Here is a 25,423-nt window from a genome sequence, read left to right as displayed (position 1 = left end):
TGAATGCATTCACACGTTCAATCATGCTTCTATATAGCCATTCCAGAGACGTTTACTAAGACTGGCAAACAGTAGCCAGCAGCCTCAGCTTCCTGTGTAATGGGAATACATTAATAAATAATGACAAGGTGACACTGGACACGTGCAATAGTAACATTTTGAAAGTACAGGACTCAGGAAGTAAAAGTCATTTTGAGGGATCTTGAGTTACAGCTACAAATGACACAAGATTTATTCACTTTACAATAATTTTTTATTTACTGAGTTTCATTGTTATACCCCCAATCAACAATATAACTTGTAATATTTCTTGTATCATTTTAAAACATTATTAAATGATTCGCTTTTGCTATTCTTCTACAGAGAGATGTAGAGATAAAATTTTGAAAGCTCTACAGTGCCTTTCTGGTAAATCATTCCGTACTCTTCCTCACTGGGGCTGATCTAATGAGCTATAGCAGGGCATATGCAGATCTCTATGCACTGATCGAATGCAATCTTGCTACCCTAAGCGCTGCTCAGACGGGCTTTCTCAGTTGCGTCCGTCACATTATTCAGAAAACTCCTGAGGTCAGTACCCCCAGTCCCTCTGTTTTCCGAGGGTTCCTCCGATTTGGAGTCACCTCCACATTGCTGCTTCTTCGAAGGTTTCAAAATGTATATTTCTACTATACCGAGGTGGAATCTTCTCAGAGAGAGCAGGCCGTTCACACATTTATTGTATGCTTCCCGCACGTCTTCATTGCCCTTTGAAATGACGAACTCACGGACTGAGGGACCTGACTCTAAGGAGCGAAGGAAGTCGCGGTGGGCTGGAGGCATGTACTCTCTCATCTCCTGGAGGAATTCTGCGGGAGATCCTGCGGTAGAATGAAGACGGGTGAGGTGGTTGGGGAGAAAGGAGTGCAAGGCCAGCAGGCTTCGTGAGCATTATCTAAAGCCACTGTGGAGGGTCTGAAGGACGCCCACTGCAAATGACTTGCTGCTTGCTGCTAACATTGACTCCTATTAGTCCTGAACACAGAATAAGCAAACGCTCCTAATAAGATCTTTTGCCTGTGCTTGCTCTGCCTTCCTTCCCTTTGGCTTCCCCTTCTCTCCTCTCCCTCTCCATGACTCCCTCTCTCCTTGCTTTATTTGGTTCCTACTGGACAGGATCTCACGCTGTAGCTCAGGGTGGCTTTGAATTTGCAATACTTCTGCTTCAGCATCCTGAGTGCTGGGATTACAGAGGTGCAGTGTCACCCCTGGCTCTTGCCTTCTTGCTTTTCCGTCATACTGGATCCCTGCAAGAGGCTGATGCTACAGAAAGGGAATGTATGGTCTGCCCTTAGTCGATCATAATGCCTAACCGAAGGGTTCAAGCAATCTTTCCGAACATGTGTCTTAAGTTTCACCTAGCACGGTGCTATCCTCCTCTGTCTCCTAAGCTTACGAAAACGCGAAAGTGGGAGGATTTTTCTCTCTCCCTTGAGGACCCTAGAAAGCATTTAGTAAACGCGGTCAGAGGGTGCAGGCCTCACTCTGGGCTGCCAGGCTGCGGGATGTTGCACACCAGGGCAGTATCAGTCCTTTGCTGTCACTGAGGCCCCTGCCTCCCAGCTTCTGCTCACAGATGTGTCTCATTTTCCAGCATATGACCCTGGCCATGGCTGTGTGTCAACACTCAGAGAATGAACCTGAATTTGAGCTTTGGCTCATCTGGGAAAGGGAATGAGAGTCCTGAAGGCACCAGATACATTCGAGAGAGAGGCTGCTGGGGAGGATCCTTATTAACCTGCATTAAGATATTAACCTGCATTAAGATATTAACCTGCATTAAGATATTAACCTGCATTAAGATATTAACCTGCATTAAGTCCCGTTAGTAGAAAGGAAAATACATACTGTTGTTTCCACCTACCTTCATGCTTTATTCCCAGAAGGGTGTCAAGGCACTGAAAGATGCTGCTCTGGCCTGCGCTGCCCCCTGAATAACTTTTTGGGGTGTCCCAGACCCCCTCATACAGCAGACCCTCTGGCAGCTTGGGGTTGTTTTTCCAGCTAGACCAAAAAGAGAGGAAAAGTCCTTTGAGTTAATTGGCAGATGGAAGATCTTACCCTAGCGGTGATTCTCCCATACACCCTTGGTCACCCATTTTTGTTCATGAAAATAATGGAGAGCATAGTTCAGAGAAAGTTTGACGTACTTTCTGAGTGGAACCCTACTTCACCCTAGCTCACATCATTCTCTCTCTTTGCTCTGAATCATTTTCCCACCCCTGTTCCAGGGACTCCCTGGCCAAGAGTCACCAAAGAACACAGCCTGTGCTTTCTCGACAACGTGGATGTGGATGTGAGCATACAGATCATTATTTCAATCCAAAGAATAATAGAGGCCAGCAATTGGGATCTGGTCTGGTCTTTACATGAGTGGAGAAAATAAATTCAAACCACAGACTACGTACCCAGACAAATATATGCGCAGAACATTGAAAAACTGGTTTGGATCCACAAAATCTGTGAAAAAGATGCAAGTATTTAACCAAGCAGCATCAGCGGTATGCAACCAACTCAACAAACCATAAACAACCATCAGCTTACAATAGAGGCTTCAGGCAGACCCAGGGCCTCCTGGGCAAGCACTTCTCTCCTCTGTCCTCTCCTGGAGAAACCTACTCATCACTCGCCTGTACCCTGCTAAGGGACCAACGAGCCTCACCTCCAAGACACTGCCATCCAAATGAAATCGCCAGCATTGCACAGCACCACTCTGTGTGCTTCCTGACCCAGCAGGTGCAATGCTTCCAAAAATAAACCAGGACTGGGCATGCAACTCAGTGTGAGTGTGCTTTCTTAGCATCTGTGAGCTCTAGGTACCATCACCAGCAGCACATACACATATTCACAGGCACACACACACACACACACACACACACAATAGCCCCACCGGATCCATTCATTGGTCTTCCTAAAACTTACTAACATTTGATTAGAAGGGCTTTCTCCCTCAATAGACAATCAGCAACAGCTTCAAATTCATAAACAAAATCCTACTTGTTAAACCGGGCCAGAAAGGCAGATTTTCTGCCCTAAGTACTACTTTGTACTTTGGGATTTGTAGGGTTTCTACTTTTTCTACTTCAATTTTGAAGCAATTCTTTTCTCTGTTACCCCAGAGTGACTCTGTGAAGAAGCAGAGCGAATTCAGACCAGAGTCTGGGTTTTTTCCAACACTTAAATTGCCTTTGCGTTCAACAGGTTTCTTCGTGGATTCTAGTGGCGAACAAGGAAGTTCCTCTGTGTTAAAAAAGATCCCGCTTTGGAATTCTGGGTTCCTTGTTTACTACCAGTGGCACAACCTTATCTCTCTGACTTTAGATTTCCTTTCCTAAAAAAGGACACAGCGAGATCTTCTCCGCAGAAGTGTAATGATGCAGGGAGACAGATAGGCACTCTGTAATGAGTACCTTGCATTTCCTTTTCAAAACTCTTTGCTCCAGACACCAGACATAGGGCTGTGAGCTCAGAATACGCACCATCGGCAATACTTACCGCGCATCCTCTGGAAATATGTCTTGGCGTTATTCAGACTCTTAGCTATATCTTCAAATGCCTTTTCCAGTGCTTTCTGGTCTTGATGCTGTACTGCACTGCATACAGTGGGGACTGCCTAAAAAATAAAGTTTAACAATTAGAGGTCTGTAAGCTCTAGCGGCAATCATAGGCACAGGACAAATGGTATCTAACTCAGCAAATCAAGTTTATGTTTCCGTTCCAACTTCTTGTGCGTACATGGATGCATATGAATTTGTAGACTTCTGCGGGTGCATGTGCGTGTGCTCACGTGAATGTGGAGGCCAGAGGTTAACGTCCAAGGATTTCCTAGGAGCTGTTCCATTGCTTAAGAGACAGGACTGCTCCTTGTCTTGGAGTTCACTAATTAGTCTGGCTGGCTGGTCAGAGAGTTCCAGGGATCTTCCTATCACCACCTCCAGGCCTCACAAGTATATCCTAACATGCCCAGCTTTTTCATGTGGATCCAGGGGACCAGATTCGGGTGTGATGCTTACACAGCAAGCATGTCAATCCACTGAGCCATCTCTCCAGGACTCTGTGTTTCTTTTTCCAGTCAGAACAATTGCATTCACATTACTGTATACTAACGACAAATCCCTTTGGAGATTTTTATTTCTCGATGAAATTTCAAATTTGATTCTAAATGCGGGGCCCCTAGATTTTATATTTCAGGTAGATGTACAAAACAAAAATATTTTTTTAGCGAAGGATGTATTTATGACCAGCATAAAGTCAGCCATGCTACTGGGATTTAGTTGCTATGTGGTTGCTCTGCTTGCGTGAAAGGGAAGGAAACGGCGATGGAAGAGCAGACATACTTGGATGGCAGAAGAAGCCGCGATTTCCACCAAGAGAGAGACGAGGAAGAAGCCCTTGCCACAGTCTCCACCAGGAAAGGAGAACAGAATGTCCATGTTCCTGAGAAAACCAGTCACAGTTGGCAAAGCATTCAAGAAAATGAACGGCAAATTTGTAGAGCAACATGCTATTCCAACATCTTTATTTCTACTTTTTTTATTTCAAAATAATTGTGCCAGAGTGTGTATGCTATGTCCTACTTTCTCTACTACACCTTTGAGAATCCTAAAAGTCAGGTACATTGGGTGCACTACCTAATGATTATGTGTAATTAAGGCCATGCTCACACTTGGAATTTAACTCCAGCACATGGATCTAGAAACCCTATAGTAGGTCTGTTTCCATAAATCGTACAGGCATGCATATTGTCATAAGTATATGCCCAAAGCCCTGAGTTCTTTTTCTAGTAAGCCCTGCCCACTCACCCCCCCCCCCTGCTCCAACCCCATCACACATAGAGAAGACTGGCTGGATTCTATCAAAATTGGCAAGGATTGAGTTAAAAAGCACAGAGATAGGCTATTAGGTGATATTATTAACTACTTCTAGTCACAAAGGTCATGGGGGTCACAGGCACATAGACGCATGTACTTTTTGTATCTGCTCATATTAATTTCATGCATGCAGATTCAAATAAAAGCTTTGCAAGGATCTGTAGCTACAATATTAAATAGAGTCATATTAATAGTTAAAATTAAGGGCTGGATTATTTGCCTTTTAAATAATTATTCTAATAACTTTCTTCTTAAATCCAATCATGTGAAATATCCCCATAAACCTACACTCACTTTAGATGGCAAGTAATTCTTGTAATAAAATAAGAACCAAATACTTACTCATAGGTCATGGGCCTTAGAAGAGCAGCCACGAAACAGTGTGCCAATTGGAAGAGGGAAAGAAAACAGTTGCAAAACCAGGTGAATTTGAATATTGGTTCATACACTATGACCCAGTAGTGTGGAGACACGTATTTTCTATGTTTCTCAAGATTACTTACCAGCGGTTCTCAACTATCTTAATGCTGAGACCCTTTAAAATAGTTCCCTATGCTGTGGTGAACCCCAACTATGACATGGGGGCACATGTGTCGTGGTGCACATGTAGTGGTCACAGGACATTTTTGTGGGAGTCAATTCTTTGCTTCCTTTACTTGGATCCCAGAGACCCTGTGCCTGCTGGGTCATATTGCTAGACCCCAAATCAATAAGCACTATTTAGAATGTATTTTCTTGGTGCAGAGGCAGGAACCGAAAGAAGAGAAGCATTTTCTGAGGTGACACACAGGCTGCTATAGCTGCCTTCGGGTGGTGACTGTCTGAGGCGTGGCCACAATAGTCACACTGAACATGAAGGCTCTCTGGATTTTGCTGACTGTATCCAGATACTTCTCATGCTCATATAACACATTCGTAGTTACAGACACCACAGTCTAAGATGCCATACCCAACAACAGAAGCTGTGCCGCCCCGAATTCAGGAATAAATATCCTGAATTAATGCCATGCATTCCAAGCCCTGTTCTTTTCCTAGTTACATACCCATTGGGGTCCTTCTTCTTCCAGTTTGCCAGGACGCAGTCTGCATAGGACAGAATCGGAGGCAGCCCCAGCTTGTCTGAGAGTTGGCAGTAGGGAACAGCGATATTCCTGGGCAGCACCTGATTAAAACACACTGCTCATCTTCAGCCCCTGAAACACCTTACCTTTTCTTCTCATCTCACTGTTCAAACAGCCTTGGAAGCCAGTGCGTAATTTTCTCTCCCACATCTCATAACATAACCCTGGCAATGGTTCGGTGTTCGTGTTTGGGATGCAGGTTGTTGTGGACATAATTGGGGCACAGAAAGGAAGAAAAGAGAAGGAGCCTAAAGGTTTGATTTTCTAATGACCCTGGGTTATTTTCACTCTGTCCGTCAGCCATCCGTCCTGTGAGACACCATGGAGGCTAGTGGCAGCAAAAGAAGGAAAATTCAGCTGCCCCTGGATTTCTTGGCTTTGTTAAGGACAAGGGATGTGGCTCATGGGAGAAGCATATGCAAATGGCTGTCCCAGAGCACAGTGAAGAAGAAAATACTCCTGGACAGCTCTCTCTCTCTCTCTCTCTCTCTCTCTCTCTCTCTCTCTCTCTCTCTCTCTCTCTCTCTCTCGTGTGTGTATGTGTGTGTATGTCTCTCTCTCGTGCTCTCTCTCTGTATGTCTCTCTCTCTCTCGTGTGTGTATGTGTGTATATGTCTCTCGTGCTCTCTGTATGTCTCTCTCTCTGTCTCTGTCTCTCTCTCTCTGTGTGTGTGTGTGTATTGTATGTTCATTGTGTTTTCAATAAACTTCTTTATACTTGGCACTGATGCCAGGCATATTGATGCAGACACGCTATCCCACAACTTGGAAGGATGATGCAGAATTGAGAGAGTTCAAGGCCAGCCCAGGATACAGAATGAGTTCCATATATGCCTATGCTTACACGGTGAGACTGTGCCCTATGCACAAAAAAAAAAAAAAATGCAACAACCCGCAAGCTGTGTGGTTAGCATTCCTTTTAACTGGATAGTTGTGACTGTTAATATCGATTTTCAACTTGATGCTGATGAGAGCTGAATAGGTTTGTACAGCATAGTAGTCTGGACATCTCTCAGAGGGTGTTTCCAAAGATTAGCTAAGCCTGGAAGATGTGCCCTAACTGTGAGTAGAAGGGTCTGCTAGGCAGCAGCACCCGGTGGAATATCAGGGGAACATTAGGAAGTCTACGGGACAAAAGTCTCTGCCTCCAGTCTCTGGTCACCATGAGATGGTGCTCCCACCACACGAGGCCAAGTGACTCTGGACTGAAGCCTCTGAAGCTATGAGCTGAAATAAATACATCTTTCTCTCCTGGAAGGTGCTTTATGAAGTATTTTATTGGAGGAGAAATCTTGCTTTCCCTATGGGTGAGTAGTGTGTCCCCCTTAGTTCCCTGGTGTCCAAGCCGAGTAATCCCAGTGGTTTTATTAACTATACAGCGAGCACTGTGTTCTGAACCTGTCTGGCTTAACATCATTTGATTTAGAACTAGATGGTCCTATTCAGTGATTAAAGTAGTCATGGTCAGAGTGAGTCATAGCTAGGGTGAGCATATATAACACAGGGAGAAGATGAGGGACCCAAAAGCCACAGGGGCACAGATACTCTAGTGGTATAAAGTCAGCATCATAACACACAGATGGGCTGACAGTCAGCCCATGCCACGGTTTGGAGAAATCATGGCTTCAGATTCGCTCAATATACCTGGGGGTGGATCTAACCAAGAGAGCAGTATCAGAACCACTTTTCATCAGATCGCACCTACACATACATGTGAACTCGTCATACACATGAACTCATCATACATGTGAACTCATCAAACATGTGAACTAGTCATACATGTGAACTAGTTGGCTGCAACTAGTCATACATGTTTCAAAAGGAAATGCATTTTCTCCATCAGAGGTTTACAGACACGGGACCAGAGGGAAACAGTGAAGCATTTAGTAAAATAATTTGAGCTGACTTGGGAAAGCAAAGAGAGCATCCTAACACTTTGCTATTACAGCCAGCTTTGCAGACGAGAAGAAAGGCAGAATCCTGACTTAGATTTTGCTCATTTATTTTTGCTTTGAAACAAACCCCTTCCTTACAATTAGCTGTTGTATAGTTTTATTGCCAGGATTTAGGAGTTGGACAAAGTTGTGATAAATTAAAATGTGCTCCATTTTATCTTTCTTTCATAATTCTGAGTTCCCTACTGAGTCTAATAAACATGCTTTGTGGGGTTTGTTGTTCTTTAATGATGCTAAGACCGTGATGGTCTCTTCATGCAAACTTCTAAATTGTAGCCCCATGGAACCTAACACGCACAAGGTCCCGGGCTCAACCCTAGCGTCTCACTAGGGAAGCACCAACTCCTTGGCATCACAAATAGTAATGATAATAATACACTTCTAATATTTAACTTTTTGCAGCCCTAGGTTTCAAATCTAGGGCTTTTCATATGCCAGGCAAGATCTCTACCACTGAGTTATCTTCCAAGCTCTCAAAAGTTTTTACATTTAATAAAAACTGGAACTCATTTTCATGTTAATGAAAATCCAATATGAGAAATACCCCACCCCCGAATCTCCAAACCTTTCGAATATCACCATCTCCTCGGTTCCACACATATGCCATGGTGATGTACCCCAGAGCCAAATGTGCCAGGCGCTGCAACCTGTGCCCTTTCAGCTCGTCAATGCTGAGTGTTGGCAGCTGAGAACAGAAGGAGAAATTTGGCTAACATCAATCCTGGGAATACTGTGGGTTTTAAAGCCAAGGTTAAAATGTGAAGAAACTACACAGAAAGACAATGATACGGGTTTGCAAACCTTCTCAACTTCTTCTCTAAGTTGCCCATTCTCGATCAGTTTAGGAAGACTTCTGGCAATGCGGATCCAGCCCTCGAACGCAGGGGGCAGTTCCTCCTTGAAAGGAAAACAAGACCAGCTTGTTGCAATTGCTCATGGAGGTCACTTAAAGTAGCATGGGCTCTCCTGTGGACGATCTAGCTTGCCTGCAGCTCCACTGGTGCCCCCAACAAACACCAGCCAGGTGTTGCCACCTGACGGGTGCACAGGCAGAGGCCCGTGCTCCTTTCTCTCTTCCATTTACACCTTTCTATACCCAGATCAAGATTCTCCCCAAACCTTCCTCGTTACTGCATCCCACAGCAGTCTCCTCTCCATGAATCCACGGGTGATACCATTTCACACCGCGTCCCTTATTTTCTGATACTTCCTCCTCAGGTATATTCTTTGAATGGAAGGAAAATGGAATGGCATGAAAGTCACCAGTAAATTAGGCACTGCACTCAGTTCCACGTATATATTACTCATATTCCACGATGGCCCAAGAAGGGGTCTCTCTCTCTTGCACATTTAAATATCTATCTGCTACTTGTTTTGTATATAATTTATTTGTAGCTCAAACAAGCATTTCCAGTAGAAGTATCAAAGCTGCATTGTGGTCCTAATCTATCTCTTGCAGGGCCTGGCATTACGGGGCATTTAGGGCCTGATCCATCCTACGTAGGTAGCAGTCAGGGCCCTGTGGCTCTAACTTTTGCAGTCTGAGGCAGAGCAGCAGAACTACGACAGAGCCTGTGTATGCACATGCGTGTGTATGCATGTGTGTGCATGTGTGTACATGTCTGTATGTGTGTGAGTGTGTGTGGTGAGAAGACAGCCTTAGGTGTGTCGTTCACCTCACTTTTGAGACTGGGCGCCTCTATCCTGGAACACATCCATTAGGTTAGGCTGGCTGGCCAGTAAGCCCTAGGGACCCTTTGGGATTTCAAGAATACACCACCTCAACGGTTTGTTTGTTGTGTTGTGTTTCGTTTTGTTTTAATTCATGTTCTTGGGCATGCATGCCACCGAGTGAACCATCTTCCTAACCTACGAATTCCCGGCACAATTTCCGACAGATTTGTTCCCACCATAAATCTTAGCAACCTCAAATAATTGTTTTCTTTATTTAATCCAGAACGGTCACCTCATCACTTAAAGGAAACGACTGATGGGCTCTCACACTCCTCTGAGACACGCTGTGCATGTACTGTGAGGTGGCGGGGGCGGGGGAGGGGACGGGCTAGGACCTAGGCTGTCGCGGGTAGGAGAAAGCGTGGAAAGTAAAGCCAATGGTGGGGAGGGGCTGCTGTAGGCATGGTGTCTACTTCCTCCACCACAAGCTATTTTCACCCCCACCCTCAAATGAAAATGAAATTTAAATACAGATATCTCCTAAATCTCGTTTACAATCACACATCACCAGTGAGTTCTACAGAGATACAGGCAATGTCCCCAAATGAACTCCGGAACGCTGAACCACACCCACACGCAGACCTGGTTACTCCTTCCCTGGAAACCTGTAGCTTCCAGCTACACCGCAGTTTCTCAACCCGTGGGTCGCGACCCCTTGCGGGATCGATAGACCCTTTCACAAGGGTTGCCTAAACCTATCGAAAAAAAGCCACAGAGATTTAACAGTAGCAAAGTAACAGTTATGAAATAGCAGCGACAATGATTTTAAGGTTGGGAATCGCCACAGCATGGGGAACTGTTGGAGGGTTGCAGCATTAAGAAAGTTGATAACCACTGCGCTAGCCCCTGAGGTGGACAATAGTCACATAGGGACCCGGTACGCGGAGACCTCAACACTAGGTACCCAAGGATGCAGCCTCCAGGGCATGGGGACCAGGCGTGGTGCCCACAGGCACGGAGAGCCTGGGGATACGCGCTAGACCTTAGTACCGCCCTCGAGGCAGCAAGCCAGCGGATTGGATGAGAGTTGCGGGATGCTCCTCCTGAGCGCTCAGGGCGCACACTCCAGAAAGCCCCAGACGGGGCAAGCTGGTACAGGCTCGTGGCCACCCTTAACTCTGCAAGGTTCCAAATTCTTCGCCAACCCGGGAACTTTCTTGGTTTTCCATATCTTATCTCAAGTCTCTAACCCACTGACCCCAAGAAGCGTACCTTCCTGGCTCCGGGCTCTTCCTGGCTGGGTACACCCAGTGTCACTCAAGCTCTTAACGCGGCTGTTTACTCCAGTTCTTAGCGGGACTAGGTGAGCACCGGCCACCTCTATAGGACTATCTTGCCTCCATCCTATTCTCCGTAAGTTCTCATAATGAAATTGTTGATGATAAACTGATAGGCGTGGCATTCTTTACCATTCAATTTAGTGACATGGTTTATGTTTGTTCAGTAGGTTCTTGGGTTTGTTAATTTGAGATGGTCTGGCCTCGAATTTGAGGTAATTCTCCAGCCTCTGCTTCCTGGGTGCTGGTTTTGTGCACCACCGTACCTGCTTAAGATGCGTGGTGTTTTAAGATGATATCCCCTTCACTCCCCGACCCCACACACATCGCACTTCGAGGCTAAAACTTGCACAAAAGCACAGTCCATGCAGTTTAGACCCTCCTTTGAATTATACAAACGACAAGCATTATTAATACCAAACAAAAGTTACTTGATATGTCACCCCATTTATCGAAATTAGTGAGAAACACAGACTTTATACATTTGGTATAGTTCAGAAGAGGGAGGGGAATTCCCACGACTTGAGCCATTTGACTGTTGCCTTTGAAAAGGTGGTTGTTAGAAACCCACTTCCCTCTACAAGCGCTGTTGCCTTATAAAGCTAAAAGACTCCCCATGCTCTCCCATTTCCACATTAGGAGAGTAAGGAGCACACACATGAGTGAGTTTAGAACAAACCTTGAATAGCAATGAGGCTCGCTTATTTGTACCCTAGCTCCGGGTTTGAGAGTTCTTGACACATTTGTTCAGGAGAAGGGGAGGCATAGTTGCTTATCCAGAAATTCGTCTGTCAAGATAAATAATGAGGCTAAAACAGAGTTTTCACTTATATCTCTTACCAGTGGATGTGGCAGAGCAAAGCCCACAACTTCGTTTATGTGGTATTCTTCAAGGATCTTCTTAGAACCTTCCATAGGAGATGTTTCACTGTGTGCCATTGCCGTCTACTTCACTGACCCCTCTTGGCCACTGAAGGGACTGAAGGAAGCTTGTTTTTATAAACATGTTGGGCCAATCCACACAGCTGATACGCAGGCAGGGCAGGGCAGGGAGAAGTGGCTTCCCCTTGGGACGGTTTCATTTTCTATTTTATGTATTTGCGATTCGTCAAACAATAAAATCACATAGCATCTCTATTCATCATATGAAGAAACTAAACATTTGTGTTCCTTATCAGATTTATTCCTCAAGGACATCAACTGTTGGCTATGGTGTCCCTGGGTTTCCAGTACACATTGTGGCGACTGAGTACATACAGAGGGCACGGCCTTGGAAATGCCTCCATCCTGTCAGTGACTGAGGTAGCCACCTGCTACTCCAGTAGGAGAATTGGGAGTTCAAGCCACGATGGGCACAACTAAAATGAAAGGAAACCTGAAGACAGGTGACCAGGAGGGAGCGTTTTACTTTAGAGAACCTTTCCAGATTTGAGTCTAAAATAAAGAAAATCATGACAGCTATGGTCCTAACTACCATAGTTATCTGTTATTGGCTTTTATATAAGCTCCCATGGGTCTTTAAAAATGTCAGTGTCAAGTCTCAGTAACCCTGAAAGCCAACCTGGGAGACAAAGGTTAGCCAGCCTCTTCAGAGCTGCAGAGAGCAGAAGCATTTGATGGCCAGAGCAGAAGCATTTGATGGCCAGAGCAGAAGCATTTGATGGCCAGAGCAGATCCGCACACAGACCTCCCTCCTGGGTATCTTGATGTCTGTCTGTGCCTAGCCTAGTGGAGGGCACTCTTCTTCACATGGCTAGTGAGTCATTTCTTGGTCAACCACCTTTTCTATGGCATTTGGCAACAGCTCTGCACTTCTGGGGATTTTCTCCTATGTTCAAAACTAAAGCAGAGGTTCAGATAATGGAAAATGTTTCCCATAATATGAAACCTAGAACTCTGTTTGATAAAGGCTTACAGACTACACCCAAGCTTAAGTCCACTTTGATGCAATGGTTTTTGCTTTGTGTTTTTTTTATTTATTTTTTATTTTTAATTTTTAAGGCAGGACCTCAGTCTGCAGAGTCGTTGCTTGTTCTTGTGAAATACTGAACCAAAAGAAGAAACCACATTGTCCTTTTTGATGATCAGGAAAAAGAAAAAGCAAAATCTTGTACAGTGCATTAAAAGACAATGCAGGCTTATCACGCAGGCCATCAGATGCTTAGGGAAATGGATTAATGAGCCGCGGCTCTGGAACATTCTAGAACAGTCTGACATCATTACCGTGTGGTGGCTTTTCTCTGAACAGATGGCTTTTACAAGAATATGTTCTCATTATAAAAAAAAAAAAAAAAAAAAAAAGTCAGGAAATCGAAACCAAAAATAACACAGCAAAGAGAATACAATGGTGGTGTGAACTAAATGCCTCATGAGGGTGGTTCATTTGGAACCATGGTCAGGGTGGGGTCATGAAGTCATATTATATCTTCAAGGTAGGACACAAAGTAAGGTTTTTCACACGGAGCCCTATCATTTCTACCAGAAAGAAAGATTCTAACACAGTATTGACAATTGGAAAAGGTATTAGTCTAAACCCGGAATGAAGTTCTAGAAATTCTGGCTTGGAAAAAGAAAAATATCTCAGGAGTAGTTCTAAAGGGCCACAGCTGGTGGAGTGTCTTTGTTACCCTTCTTGCCCAGGTGCCTCCATCCCATCTTCGACGTCACACACACACACACACACACACACACACACATACACACACGTGCTGCAAACGGCACACGTGATGATGACGTCACACACGTGCTGATGACGTCACGCGCGCTTATTTGCTCGCTTCTGTTTTGTGTCACATCCTCCTGGTGCTGCCCATTTGCTTCATCTGAACTGTGTTGTACCAATCCCGTCTTCTTGATTTCCACGTCCTCAGCCATTTGCCTTGACTCCTCACCCCCTGCTGGGAGCTGCTGATGTCTGATTTCTGGAGAACATCACAATTCCATGCTCTCCCACAGACTCTCTTCTTCCTCTTGAGGTTCTCCCCTGTGACCTCATCATCAGCCAGAGAGGTTGGGAACTTTGGCTCTATAGCTTCCTGCAGGTCAGTCATGTCTGACTCTGCCTTCCTTATTAATGTTACCCGTTTGATAACTTGGGTGTTTCTCCATCGCTATTATATTTCCTGCTTAGACCTTTAGCTATACAATTCGCTTCCAGTTTCTTTATCAACACCCCCATGGGAAAATCCCATTGTGTAGTGCACTGTGGCTGTCACTGACGCCAGACACAAAGACCTAAAAGGGAATCGGCTGGGCATGGCAGCACATACTCAGAACTCAGGCTAGATTATGAGGAGGAGATCAGGAGTTCAAAGCCAGATGGTGCTATATAAGAAGGCAATTAGCTAACTAATGAATCAAAATAAAAAATCTGTGGGAAAAGTTGCCCAAGGTTATGTTAGACTAAACTTATTCCTTCTTAACACACGAGCCTCTGAAATACATCCTCCTTCCTTCCTAGCATTGTTATTATCCTTAAAATATGTTTATTTTTTAAAAAAGGGATTCTAAGTTTAAAAAAAAAGAAGGATTTAGGATACACATTCAAGAAGAATTTAAAATAATTGAAACACCAATTCTGCTGATATTCTAATATTTGAAAGATTATTTGTCACAACATTTTTGGTGCAAGTTTATAGCAGGCCAGTTCTTCCCCATGAAAATTTAGTGTCAGGGATTGTCTAAAAACTTTATTGGACGTGAGAAATTTGACCTTCATAGATGTCTAATTGGGAAATTTTCTGGATATTCCTGGAAGGGGATTCCTGTAGTCCAGCAGTTTCTGTTCCTTTAGTTGCCTTCACAAAACACAATTCACTACTCCTTAAGGAAAACACCACCTTAGACCTCAGAGCACCTGTGCCTTCCTGGTAGTGGTCGGACAGATAGCCTCACACAGGACGCAAGACTATGAAAAACATAAGACAACAGGAAAAGACACAGGGGACTAAGTGAGAAAATAGATTGTAAACTGATTTGTTTAACATTAAAAAGTAGAGGTCAAGGCTGGGAAGTCTTTTATATAGCAAATATGAATAACAGCAAGATGAGTATTATAGTTATTCTCAGTTATGGCATAACTGAGAATTCATGAACTTGCAGATCTGTCAGAAGAAAAATACAGATAAAGATACATAAAAAATATGGTTATAGGATGTACGTATTTATCTATGTGCACACACACAGAATCCCTATGAGATGTTGGGTGTGCTGAGGAAATCTCACATAGGTATTATCTTGGTCTTATTCAAAAGAACAGAGAGGCAGTATTTAAAGAATTGTGGGGAATAGGATCTGGACATTTCTGGCTCCCTCTCCTCAGCTGCCCAAGGAACTAGCTGGGGGCATCTTCCTGGATTATCTTAATTAAGATATAATAATTCCTTGTTCCCATATCCCACCCTTCCTAGATCCCAACCATCCTATTCCCCCAAGCTCTCCCCATCCTGCACTTCACACTTTTCTCTCCCCATCCCCCCATCCTCCCATCCCACCCCACCCCCAAGTTCCCATTTTTTGTCCGGCAATCTTGTCTACTTCCAATATCCAGGAAGGATAACTATATGTTTTTCTTTGGATTCACCTTCTTATTTAGCTTCTCTAGGATCACGAAGTATAGGCTCGATGTTCTTTATTTATGGTAGAAACCAATTATGAGTGAGTACATCCCATGTTCATCTTTTTGGGCCTGGGTTACCTCACTCAGGATGGTGTTTTCTATTTCCATCCATTTGCCTGCAAAATTCAAAATGTCCATTGTTTTTTACTGCCGAGTATCTTGCATATCACCATAGAACCTTCACCTGGAGTTGGATGGAGAAAATGACAGAGCCCCCACATAGGAGCACTGGACTGAGCTCCCAAGGTCCTGATGAGGAGCAAAAGGAGAGAGATCATGAGGAAGGAAGTCAGGACCGTGAGGGGTGCGTTCACCCATTGAGACAGTGGGACAGAACTAACGGGAAACCACCAAGTCCAGTTGGAATGGGACTGATGGAACAGGGGACCAAACCGGACTCTCTGAATGTGGCTGACGGTGGAGGAGGACTGAGAAACCAAGGACAAAGGCGATGAGCTTGAACTCTACAGCATGGATGGGCTCACTGTGAGCCTTGACAGTTTGGTTGCTCACCTTCCTGGACTTAGGGGGAGTTGGGAGGACCTTGGACTTAACATAGTGAAGGGAACCCTGATGGCTCTTTGGCCTGGAGAGGGAGGGAGTGGAGGTATGGGTGGAGGGGAGGGGAGGGAAGGGGGAGGAGGAGGGGAGGAGATGAAAATTTTTAATTAAAAAATGAGAAAAAAAGAATTGTGGGCAGAGAATCTGTAACCTTGAAAGACACAAAGTCTCACGTACGTGCAGCGTATGTACTTCACGGAGGTTAATGACAAACACAGCCAATCATATTAACGCTGCTCAAAATCAAAACCAAACCCCGTTTACAGATTATTCTAGATAAACCAAAGACCTTTAAATGATCACAGTGTAACTGACAGCTGAATAAAAAATGATTGAATTCTGTTGGCAATGAACGTGATATCGTAAAAGACCCTCGTGGTCAGAGTAAGTCCAATAAAACAAGAAAGGGTAACTCTAGAACGCAAATAAAATGAAACTACTGTAAAGCAGAGTAGACGTTTATTACCAGCAAGCCCCGCAATTAAAACAGGATTTGGGCATATTCAGAGAGAAAACAGTCCAAGAGAAGATGCAAAGATATGACTGAATGGATGCCTATAAAACAATGAAAGCCAAACTTGGTGATGCACACCCTTAATCCCAGCATTCAGGAAGCAGAGACAGGTGAATCGCTGTAGGTTGGAAGCCAGCCTGGTCTGCATAGTGAGTTCCAAGCCAGTCGTGGCTGCATAGTGAGTCCCTAACACACACACACACACACACACAACACACACACACACACACCGAAAGAAAAAAACGATTGCAGCAATAATAGTACTCAGATTTACTTAGATACATGGTGGATAAGCATATGTATAAATTGAATTTAAATATAATCAACAATTCATATCTCATAAGTGTGAAGAGGGCTAAAAGTAATGTTAAAAGATTCTTACATGCTCTGGAAATAGATGAAAACCAATTCATGAAAATATTTAGAGGTTTGTTTTAACCTCCAGGCTTAGCATTCTGTGTGTGTGTGTGCTTGTGTGTGTGTGTGTGTGTGTGTGTGTGTGTGCATTCATGCCTGCCTGTATTTAAATTTTAAGCATCAAGCCAGTGGAATGAGAAACACTTGTTTGTAAACAAACATCAACACAAGAGAAGACATTTACAAGAAGAAAGGGAGAGACAATGAAGACAATGTATCGTCCAGTGCTGTATAAACTGTGCAAGGAAAAAATGTTTAAAAAATACAGCGCCGGATTGAGCTAAAAATAGCTACATGCCATATATATAATATATATATATGTATATTAAATCCTATGTCTCTGTGTGTGGGTATAAGCCCAAAGAGGCTAGAAGAGGGGTCAGATCTCCTGGAGCTGGAGTTACAGGCCACTGTGACCACTCAGTACGAATACTGAAAACCTAGCTTGGCTCTTCCACAAGAGCACTACAAATTTTAACCACTGAGCCTTCTCTCCAGCCCTGAATGGTTTAATATATAGAAACAGCATATACATTATACATTATATATCAAATGTGATGCAATTATATAGTATATGTAATATAATTGTATATTATATATACAGTATATAACAATAATGTGCATATATTACTGTCATATATACACATTGTTATATATCATTATATATTATATATATGTCATATAGTATATATTCTATAACAATAACATTGTATATCATATGTCATATATACTATATGTATTATATAACACATGATGTATTAATATAACCATTGTAATTAAATATATTGTTTAACATAAAAATCTGAAATATAACAAAAGAAGGAATATAAGAAAAGTTAAAGATATGCATCATGCATGAAGGCATACACAATAGGCAAGCATCCTCAAACGCAGGTAACAGCTGTTGTAACATGATATTAGATTAGGTTACATTTTGAGAATTTAGCTTGGCCTCTATGCATCTACAAAGCTTGCTGAGTCTCGTTAGTGTTGTCTGTTGGTGCTGTATGTACTCAGGGTTGGGCAAGCCTCGCAGGACAGGGTAAGCCAGCCGGAGCTCATCCCAGGGGAAAACAGTCTCTCTTCCTCAGCAGCCTTCCTTTGACTGCCTGTAGCTCTTCATCTAGGGGAGGGGTCTGAGGACCCCCCAATCCATGTTGGTGTGTTAATGGAGTAGTCCTGTGGGGCAACCACATTGCTGACCGTTCCTGGGTGTCGTTCCCAGAAGACACTGTCTCACTCCGGCTCACTCAGTCCTCTGGCTCTTGTAATCTTTCTGCCAGTTTTCCCACTGATGGTCCCTGAGCCTTAGGTGCAGGGGTTGTGTGATAGATGTCTCATTTGGAAGTAGTTTCTCCACATTCTCTTATCTCTTCATTTTGATCACCATGGAACTCTGTAATAGCCTCTGTCTGCTGCAAAACCTGTCCTTGGTGAGAGATGAGGGTTGACTCATCTACGGGCTTAAATATAAGTATTTAGAAGGAAGTTGAAAACTATATTAATTTAGCAACATGGCAGCAGTAGGGTCTCTTCTAGGATCTGTGCATCAGGGTACAGTTCCAGGCACGAATTTTGACCTTTAAAATGGGCTCTAAGCACAATTAGAGAACTGTTGGTTATCTCCAAGATGTAAGTGTCACGATTGAACTCTTGGGACTATCCTGCTGGGATGGTCATTGCTGTGTTTTTCAGGAACTACAGCCATGTAGTACTGTTGATGACATCTCCCTTGGCAGCTGCTTTGCACCTTTTAAGACTCTGAGAGTTATCCCTCGGGGAGAAGGCCTCCAGAACAGCGCCAGCTTCATTTCTCCAAGGCCTGCGGTGCAAGCGTGGAGTGTCTTCAGCGGTAGGTTGTCTTCAGCAGCCTAGAGCAATGGTGGTAGCCCACATTGCGTTGCATGTCTTAGACTTCCTTGACCAACAACTTGAAGTGATTTAGCCCTTGTCTGGCAATAGGGTTTTGTTAAGTCTATGGCTCTTGCTGGGGGAGTATACTCTTCATGGGGGGTAACTCCATTTTTATGTAAGCATATAGAGTAATAAGTTTCCCTCCTCTTTGCAAATATCCTTAGTGCTGTGCACTTGTCTTCTCTCCCTCTCCCTCACTACCTCTCCTCCCCTTTCCTAGGTAAGTACTTCCCTTTCCCCGTTCCCCTTCCCCTTCCCCTTCCTAGAAGCCTGTCCTGCTATCTCCTCTAGTCTGTTTAGCATATGGGCTTTTTAATGTATCGGTCATCTCATTTTAAAACATAGATACTTAAACCAAATTATAATTTTAATTGCCAATCAGTTTACCAGTTTGAACTTCATTCTTCAAAAAGTTGGTGTTGATACTGGTGCGGGTGTTGGTGTGGGGTCTGGTGGGTGTGGTGGTGTGGGTGTTGGTGTGGGTGTTGGTGTTGGTGTGGGGACTGGTATGGGTATTGGTGTTGATACTGGTGTGGGTGTTGGTGTGAGGACTGGTGTGCATGGTGGTGGCCAGATGATGGTGAATGTTCCCTTTCCCAAATTCTCCAAAGATAAAGTTTGGTGCACAGGGATGGAATTGGAGGTGTAGCTCAGTTGGTAGTGTGGACACTGGAGTGGGCACAGTTCAGATCCCCACCCAAGCAGCAGTGGTGCCAACAGTTCCAATGGGTCTTCCTACACAATGAACACAGTCAAGATGATCCCTTACAGCCCTCTGCAGAGGCTGACCTTGACCCAGATAACCCCTTACAGCCCTCTGCAGAGGCTGACCTTGACCCAGATAACCCTTACAGCCCTCTGCAGAGGCTGACCTTGACCCAGATAACCCCCCCACATGGTGTGCCCGGAGGCTTGATTCCTAGGTGATTATAGATTCTGTCTGTTTGGCAGTTGACATTAACCATCATGGGGAGTGAGCATGGAAATTAAAGTCATTTTTGGCCAAACATCTGATATCCCCTGAGGCTTCTACCATCAAGCTCAGGAACTCTGGGAAACTGCACTGATGGGTCACAATCTCTTGCTGGCCACCAGTTTAGAGAAAGGATATTTTACTCATACCTTGTTAGGATATTAGTTAGATCTGAACTGTATTAGATTTTAGCAGTTCAAAGATTTTGTGACCATGTGAGCAACATAATTTTTCGTTCCAATATTTCCTCTTCAAGAAAATTAATTAACCCAAGTATGGCTGGGGATGTTTATAATTCTACACACTCGGGAGACTGAGGCAGGAGGACGGCAAATTGGGGGAGAGCCTGGGTTACACAGTCTGTTTAACTAAAAATAAACATGCGCATTCATTTTCTCACTCGTATTTTCCTTAGTTCATTCATTGAATCAGAAAGCCCAGCAATTATTCTGAATTGTCTGTGAACTTGAGGGAGCAGGCTGCTCACAGGTGTTCAACACAAATGGGTCACAGGTCACCACTGCTGGTCACACGTATGTCTTGCTTTGCCCACAAATCAATTGTGATCAGTAGAGAAATTACATGGTTTCAGTAATGAGATGGAGCCCATGAACTTAGTGTAATCAAGAGTCTCTGGTTGCAGTGGTGCATGCCTTAATCCCAGCGCTGGGGAGGCTGGGAGATAGGAGGGTTGCCACAAGTTCAAGGCCAGCCTTGGCAACATGGTGAGTACCCTGTGTTGAGGGTCTAAAGTCTGGTTCTCACATGTGTGATGACAAACATTTTATTCAGAAAGCATTCTCCCCGGGTCTCCAGCAAGTGAGGTTTTAAACTTTGTTTTATATTTTGTGTTTCTGCAATGGATAAACCACATGAAATGCAGTGGTAGAGATTATGAATATTGACTATGATGAAGAACTATGATGAGAGACAATATCTGTCAGGAACGTGGAATTAGAGCCATATACGTTCCATGTCTGTATCCCCGGCCATGTCAACAAACAGATATGGGAACATACGTTTTGCTATTTTTGGAACAATGTTCTGTCCAAAATTAGCCTTGAATTAGTAGCAAAATTAGTAGCAAAGGATGATATTGGATGGGGAAAAGTGCTCAGGGGTTAGGTGCAGGGGAGAGAAAAATGACAGCCACCTTCACACAACTGTATATAAAATTCTGAGTAAAACAAATAACTTAGAAAATGCTAAAAGAAATAATAATAAATTAGGGCCCAGCAGTGGTGAACTCAGGAGGTAGAGGCAGGGCGGATCTCTGTGAGTTCGAGGCCAGCCTGGTCTACAAAATGAATTCCAGGACAGCCAGGGCTACACAGGGAAACCAAATAAACAAAACAAAGCAAAGTTAGGTGTACTGGTTGGAAGGGTTTACTTGGCCTTTGAAGAGTGCTCAGGTGTGCCTCCTGGCAATTCTTGATTATACTGAAGTTCAATTGCCCTGTTCTTAGAGTGGAATAAAGCCAGGGCTATTCTAGGTATGACAGGCTGGATTTGCTGTTCATGGGTCCTGGAAATTATTTTCTCGTTTCAGAAGCTTCAGCAGAGCATTTTTGGTTTACCATGTGATGCTGTTAATTATACATGAGGGCAGGTATAATGATCTTAGTTTACTGGAAGATTTTTGCAGAATTACTCTTAACTTCTTCTTCAGGGTTGGTTAGAATTCGTCTTTGATACTGTCTGGGTCTACAGCGATCTCTTTCTGGAAATGTTTTTAATTGATTGTATTTCTGTATTGAGTGGAGGGCTACTGAAGTAACTTGTTCTGAATTGGTTGTGGGACTGTGGTTGGGTGGTAGTTTCTATTGCATGTGAGATCCCATGTTGCCTGTAATGCACATAACCAGCACCATTTGTCCCCCCACCCTGTCTGCTGCGGAGTCGCTGGAGTCCCCTGCAATTTCCCTTCACTAGCTGCTCTGGTGGCTTCCGTCTGTTCTCTTATTCAAGCAAATCCCACGAAAGGTTCATCAGATCCATGATCAAGCCCCACATCTTGGACTCATCCATGCCTTTTCTGTCTTTTCAGAGTACAAACTAATTGGTTTTCATTCTTGAACCTTTCCCCACGCTGTCTTCCTTAAATTTGTTATTCTGTCCAGGCCCCGGGTCTGTGAGCCAGAAGTTTCCAGGATGAGGACTTTGGACAGCCCTCCCAGGATCTGTCACTAGCCACCTTTGACCCGCCGTTGTCACCTGTCACCCACAGACTCGGGAGAGACACAGGAAGCCTCCGCTTGTGCATGTATCCATTTTATTTTACAAAAGCCTGAGGTGTAAACTGTATCCGGGAGGTAACAGAGGGATTAGAACACACATTTTCTCCTTTGGACTGTCCACTGCTAAAACTCCTTGGCAGCTTTCTGATGTAATGAATAACTTGCTGTAATGAAGAAGAAAAGAGAAATTCACAACTGGGTCAGGAACCAGACCTGCTTCTGGGTTTCCACCTAAAGTTACTTTCAAATACACACACATGGAAAAATCGACCCACGGCAGACATGCTTCAATCGTTAGGGATCTGTCTGAGAAGTGTGAAAGGGAGACGGCATGGGTGCTTATTTAGTATTTATAATCCACATTTTGGACAAACAGATTACAGCCATGAAACAACTCTAAAACAGGGCACAATTTCTTTTCTAAGTTTGAACTTTTTCTTTTGTCTTCCTTTCGTTTGTTTAAAGACTGGTGGATTTTATGAAGCTCCATCGTCTTGCTTTTGTCCCGTCCAAACCCTGGGGTTACAGGTATGTGCCTCCTGGTCAGCTCGGCTTAAACAAACCTTTAATTCCTAGAGGGAAAGTCCTGGCTTAGGGAAACTAAGTGGAGGATTAGACTTCTCTTGTGTGTATTAATATAGAGCCCACTTGTGATTCTCAACCTGTGGGTGGAAACCACTTCGGGGGGTCGAACGACCCTGACACAGGATTGAATATCAGCCATCCTGTGTCCTAGATATTCACATTACAATTCATAACAGTAGCAAAATTACACCACCAATGCTTGAATGCATATATGCAATATCTCTATAGAAAAAATGAATATAGAACACATTAGCCTTAATTAGAAACCCAAAATATAGTAAGAGAAGCTTTGGCAAATGTCTAGGCATGCATTTGGCAAAATTTTGAATTCAGATCTATCAAGGACTGGTGGGCCAACTCTGCCAGGATGAGCCGTAACCGTGGTTGGATCCTTTTGTTACAATGAATGTATAGTGACATCTTGTGGTCATTCCAAAAATTGTAATAGAGCATTTTAAGTAAAGTTGATCACACAAGATGTATGAAGAATAATTTCACTGTGAAGATAGGAGGTACACCGCGTCTTCCAATCTCAAGGGACTAATAGGTGGCTGAACCTCCTGGAAGTGCATGTTGTGTAGTCTCTGTGATGTGTGGCAGCTTCATAGGGTTCTGCAGGTAAACACATCCAACCCCAGCACCATAAGCAGTTTATAGTGTGTGTGAGGCAGGGTTCCAGGGACATGTGAAAAAAGTCATAACTGACCCCACTGGTGGCTTTTTGGAGAAGCAACCTCAAGGGAGCACATTTTATGACCCCAAACACTTTTTCACTAAATTGGTCAACAGCCTAAACTCACAAGGGGCACCTGACTTCCAGCGATACTGACAGACAGCGGTACCACCGGAGGCCTCCTGCTCTTTGTGTGCCAGACTTTAAGAGCCTGCATCTTGCGGGCATCTGTTACAATAGGCTCATGGGCAGCATGATGTAAGCCTGTGTGGGACAGCTTGGGAATTGTCTTAGTTATTTTTCTGTATATTACTCTCAAAAGGAGGGGTCAATTCTGTACTCTCCCCTCCCACCCTCTGGTCCCTCCAGCCATAAAAATCAGTGGATATCAGTTGCATTCATTCTGCTTCTCTGGCACATACTGACCTGAAAAAATCTTTCCTTAATGTACAATCATTCTTGAACTCCCCCGAGCTATACAGGGAATTCAGCCTGATGTTAAAGAATTCCTTCAGCAAATAGAGTGTTAATTATCCTTTGTCCATGCCACACCAATGAACCCATCCTTCTAGGACGGGAGACCCCACCCCCTACCCCTGCCCTGGCAGCCAGTGATATCAACCAACGTCACTACTGACAGCCCGTGGTTTCAGATCTGCAGCTCCCTTCCGGAGACCAGGTTTTTTTTTTTTTCCGGGGTTGATTTGTGTGGTGCCATCATCTGGAAAGGCTGGCAATTTGCCAGACAGCAAAGCCTTCAGGAGGCACTAACATGCAGTTCACCAGCTGAGCCCAAACGTGTAACCTCTCTGAGATCAGCTCCACACAAGGCAGGTGCGGCAGACTTGCTTCTGTGGCAGGCAGCACACGCCTCGGTTGGTTTACACAGGCCACAAGGCTTTTCAAGAGAAGCTGCAGCTTGGCCAATCATGAGTTAGGGATCTAAGTCACTGAGTCCTTGAGCTTGGTTTTCTCCAGACCCCACCTATATCCACGTCATCACTAACTTCATCCCTGTCCCAACGGTAAATGATAGGGCAGATTCTCAGGACAGGCAGCCTAAACTCAAACTGGACTCTGAACTCATCTGGAAAGGCCCGTTCCCCCGTCCTACGCTTTTAAAAGGATTATTTATATTATTTTTAAGTGCAGGTGCATGTGTGTGTGGTGCGTGTGCAGTGTGTTTAGCTATGTGGTGCTTGAGTGCAGGTGTCCACAGAGACCAGAAGCATTAAGTCCCTGGAGCTAGAAGAGTACAACGGCAGTTGTGAGCCACACTCATGCATGCTGGAATCCAAACCTGGCTCCTCTGCCAAGACAGTATGTGCCCCTAACCATTGACCCATACTCCCCTCTCCCCCACACATTTACATCAAACAGCCTGAAACCTTCATCCATCTTGGAGCCAGGGAGCCATACTCAGAGTGGAGCAGCCCTCCATGGACTTACCAGCGCCTCTCTTCACTCTGACTGCAAATTGTCATTGTCCTCTCTTCCTCGAGGAGAGAGGAGGAGTGTTCTAAACTGGCATTTCAGAAATTAAGTTCCCAGTGCATGTGGAACACACTAGAAAAAGATCCAGGGAACTAAGTACTGAGAAAGAAAGTTAAAAGAATTCAACTTCTAGGGGGCAAAAAAAAAAATAGTTCGTATTTAGGAGTCAATAAACCATCGAAATGCAGTTCCATTTAACCCAATAGGCTAATACTATGGACTGTATTTACCCCTCATTTTTGGCATTCTCCTCGGAGGCAGGATTTTCCTTTCATTTCTTCTTCATGATCCCAATGATGAGACTTAGGACAAAAGTGCAGAAAAAGATGAAGAAACCCAGGAATCAGCCACTGTCCTGATGCTTGCTAGAAGCGCTTTGCCGTCAAAATTATGTCTGGAAAGGAACCCAGAAAAGGACAGGTTGATCCAAAGCTTAGAAT

The 25,423-nt window shown here is 44.1% G+C and overlaps 2 protein-coding genes across 2 annotated transcripts in view; both read right to left on the bottom strand.

The window, feature by feature from the left end:
* Positions 1-230: 230 nt before the first annotated feature.
* Positions 231-11,957, bottom strand: Ido1 (indoleamine 2,3-dioxygenase 1). Its single transcript, XM_038328077.1, has 10 exons — positions 11,838-11,957; positions 8,788-8,883; positions 8,552-8,671; positions 5,954-6,072; positions 5,253-5,267; positions 4,377-4,476; positions 3,535-3,652; positions 2,448-2,499; positions 1,904-2,043; positions 231-860 (listed from the first exon to the last, which is right to left on the bottom strand). The coding sequence occupies exons 1-10, from the start codon at positions 11,934-11,936 to the stop codon at positions 508-510; spliced, it is 1,212 nt and encodes a 403-aa protein (XP_038184005.1). The 5' UTR covers positions 11,937-11,957; the 3' UTR covers positions 231-507.
* Positions 11,958-19,426: 7,469 nt separating this feature from the next.
* The window catches only part of LOC119811635 (disintegrin and metalloproteinase domain-containing protein 18-like), a 52,552-nt gene continuing 46,555 nt past the window's right edge, over positions 19,427-25,423 (bottom strand). Inside the window, 2 exon segments of the mRNA XM_042054927.1 lie at positions 19,427-19,756; positions 23,617-23,753. Of these exon segments, the coding sequence (XP_041910861.1) occupies positions 19,427-19,756; positions 23,617-23,753 (467 nt within the window).

Source organism: Arvicola amphibius, chromosome 4 (genome assembly GCF_903992535.2).
Source record: "Arvicola amphibius chromosome 4, mArvAmp1.2, whole genome shotgun sequence".
Taxonomy (NCBI): Eukaryota; Metazoa; Chordata; class Mammalia; order Rodentia; family Cricetidae; genus Arvicola; species Arvicola amphibius.
This window is presented reverse-complemented; position numbering and strand designations above follow the sequence as displayed.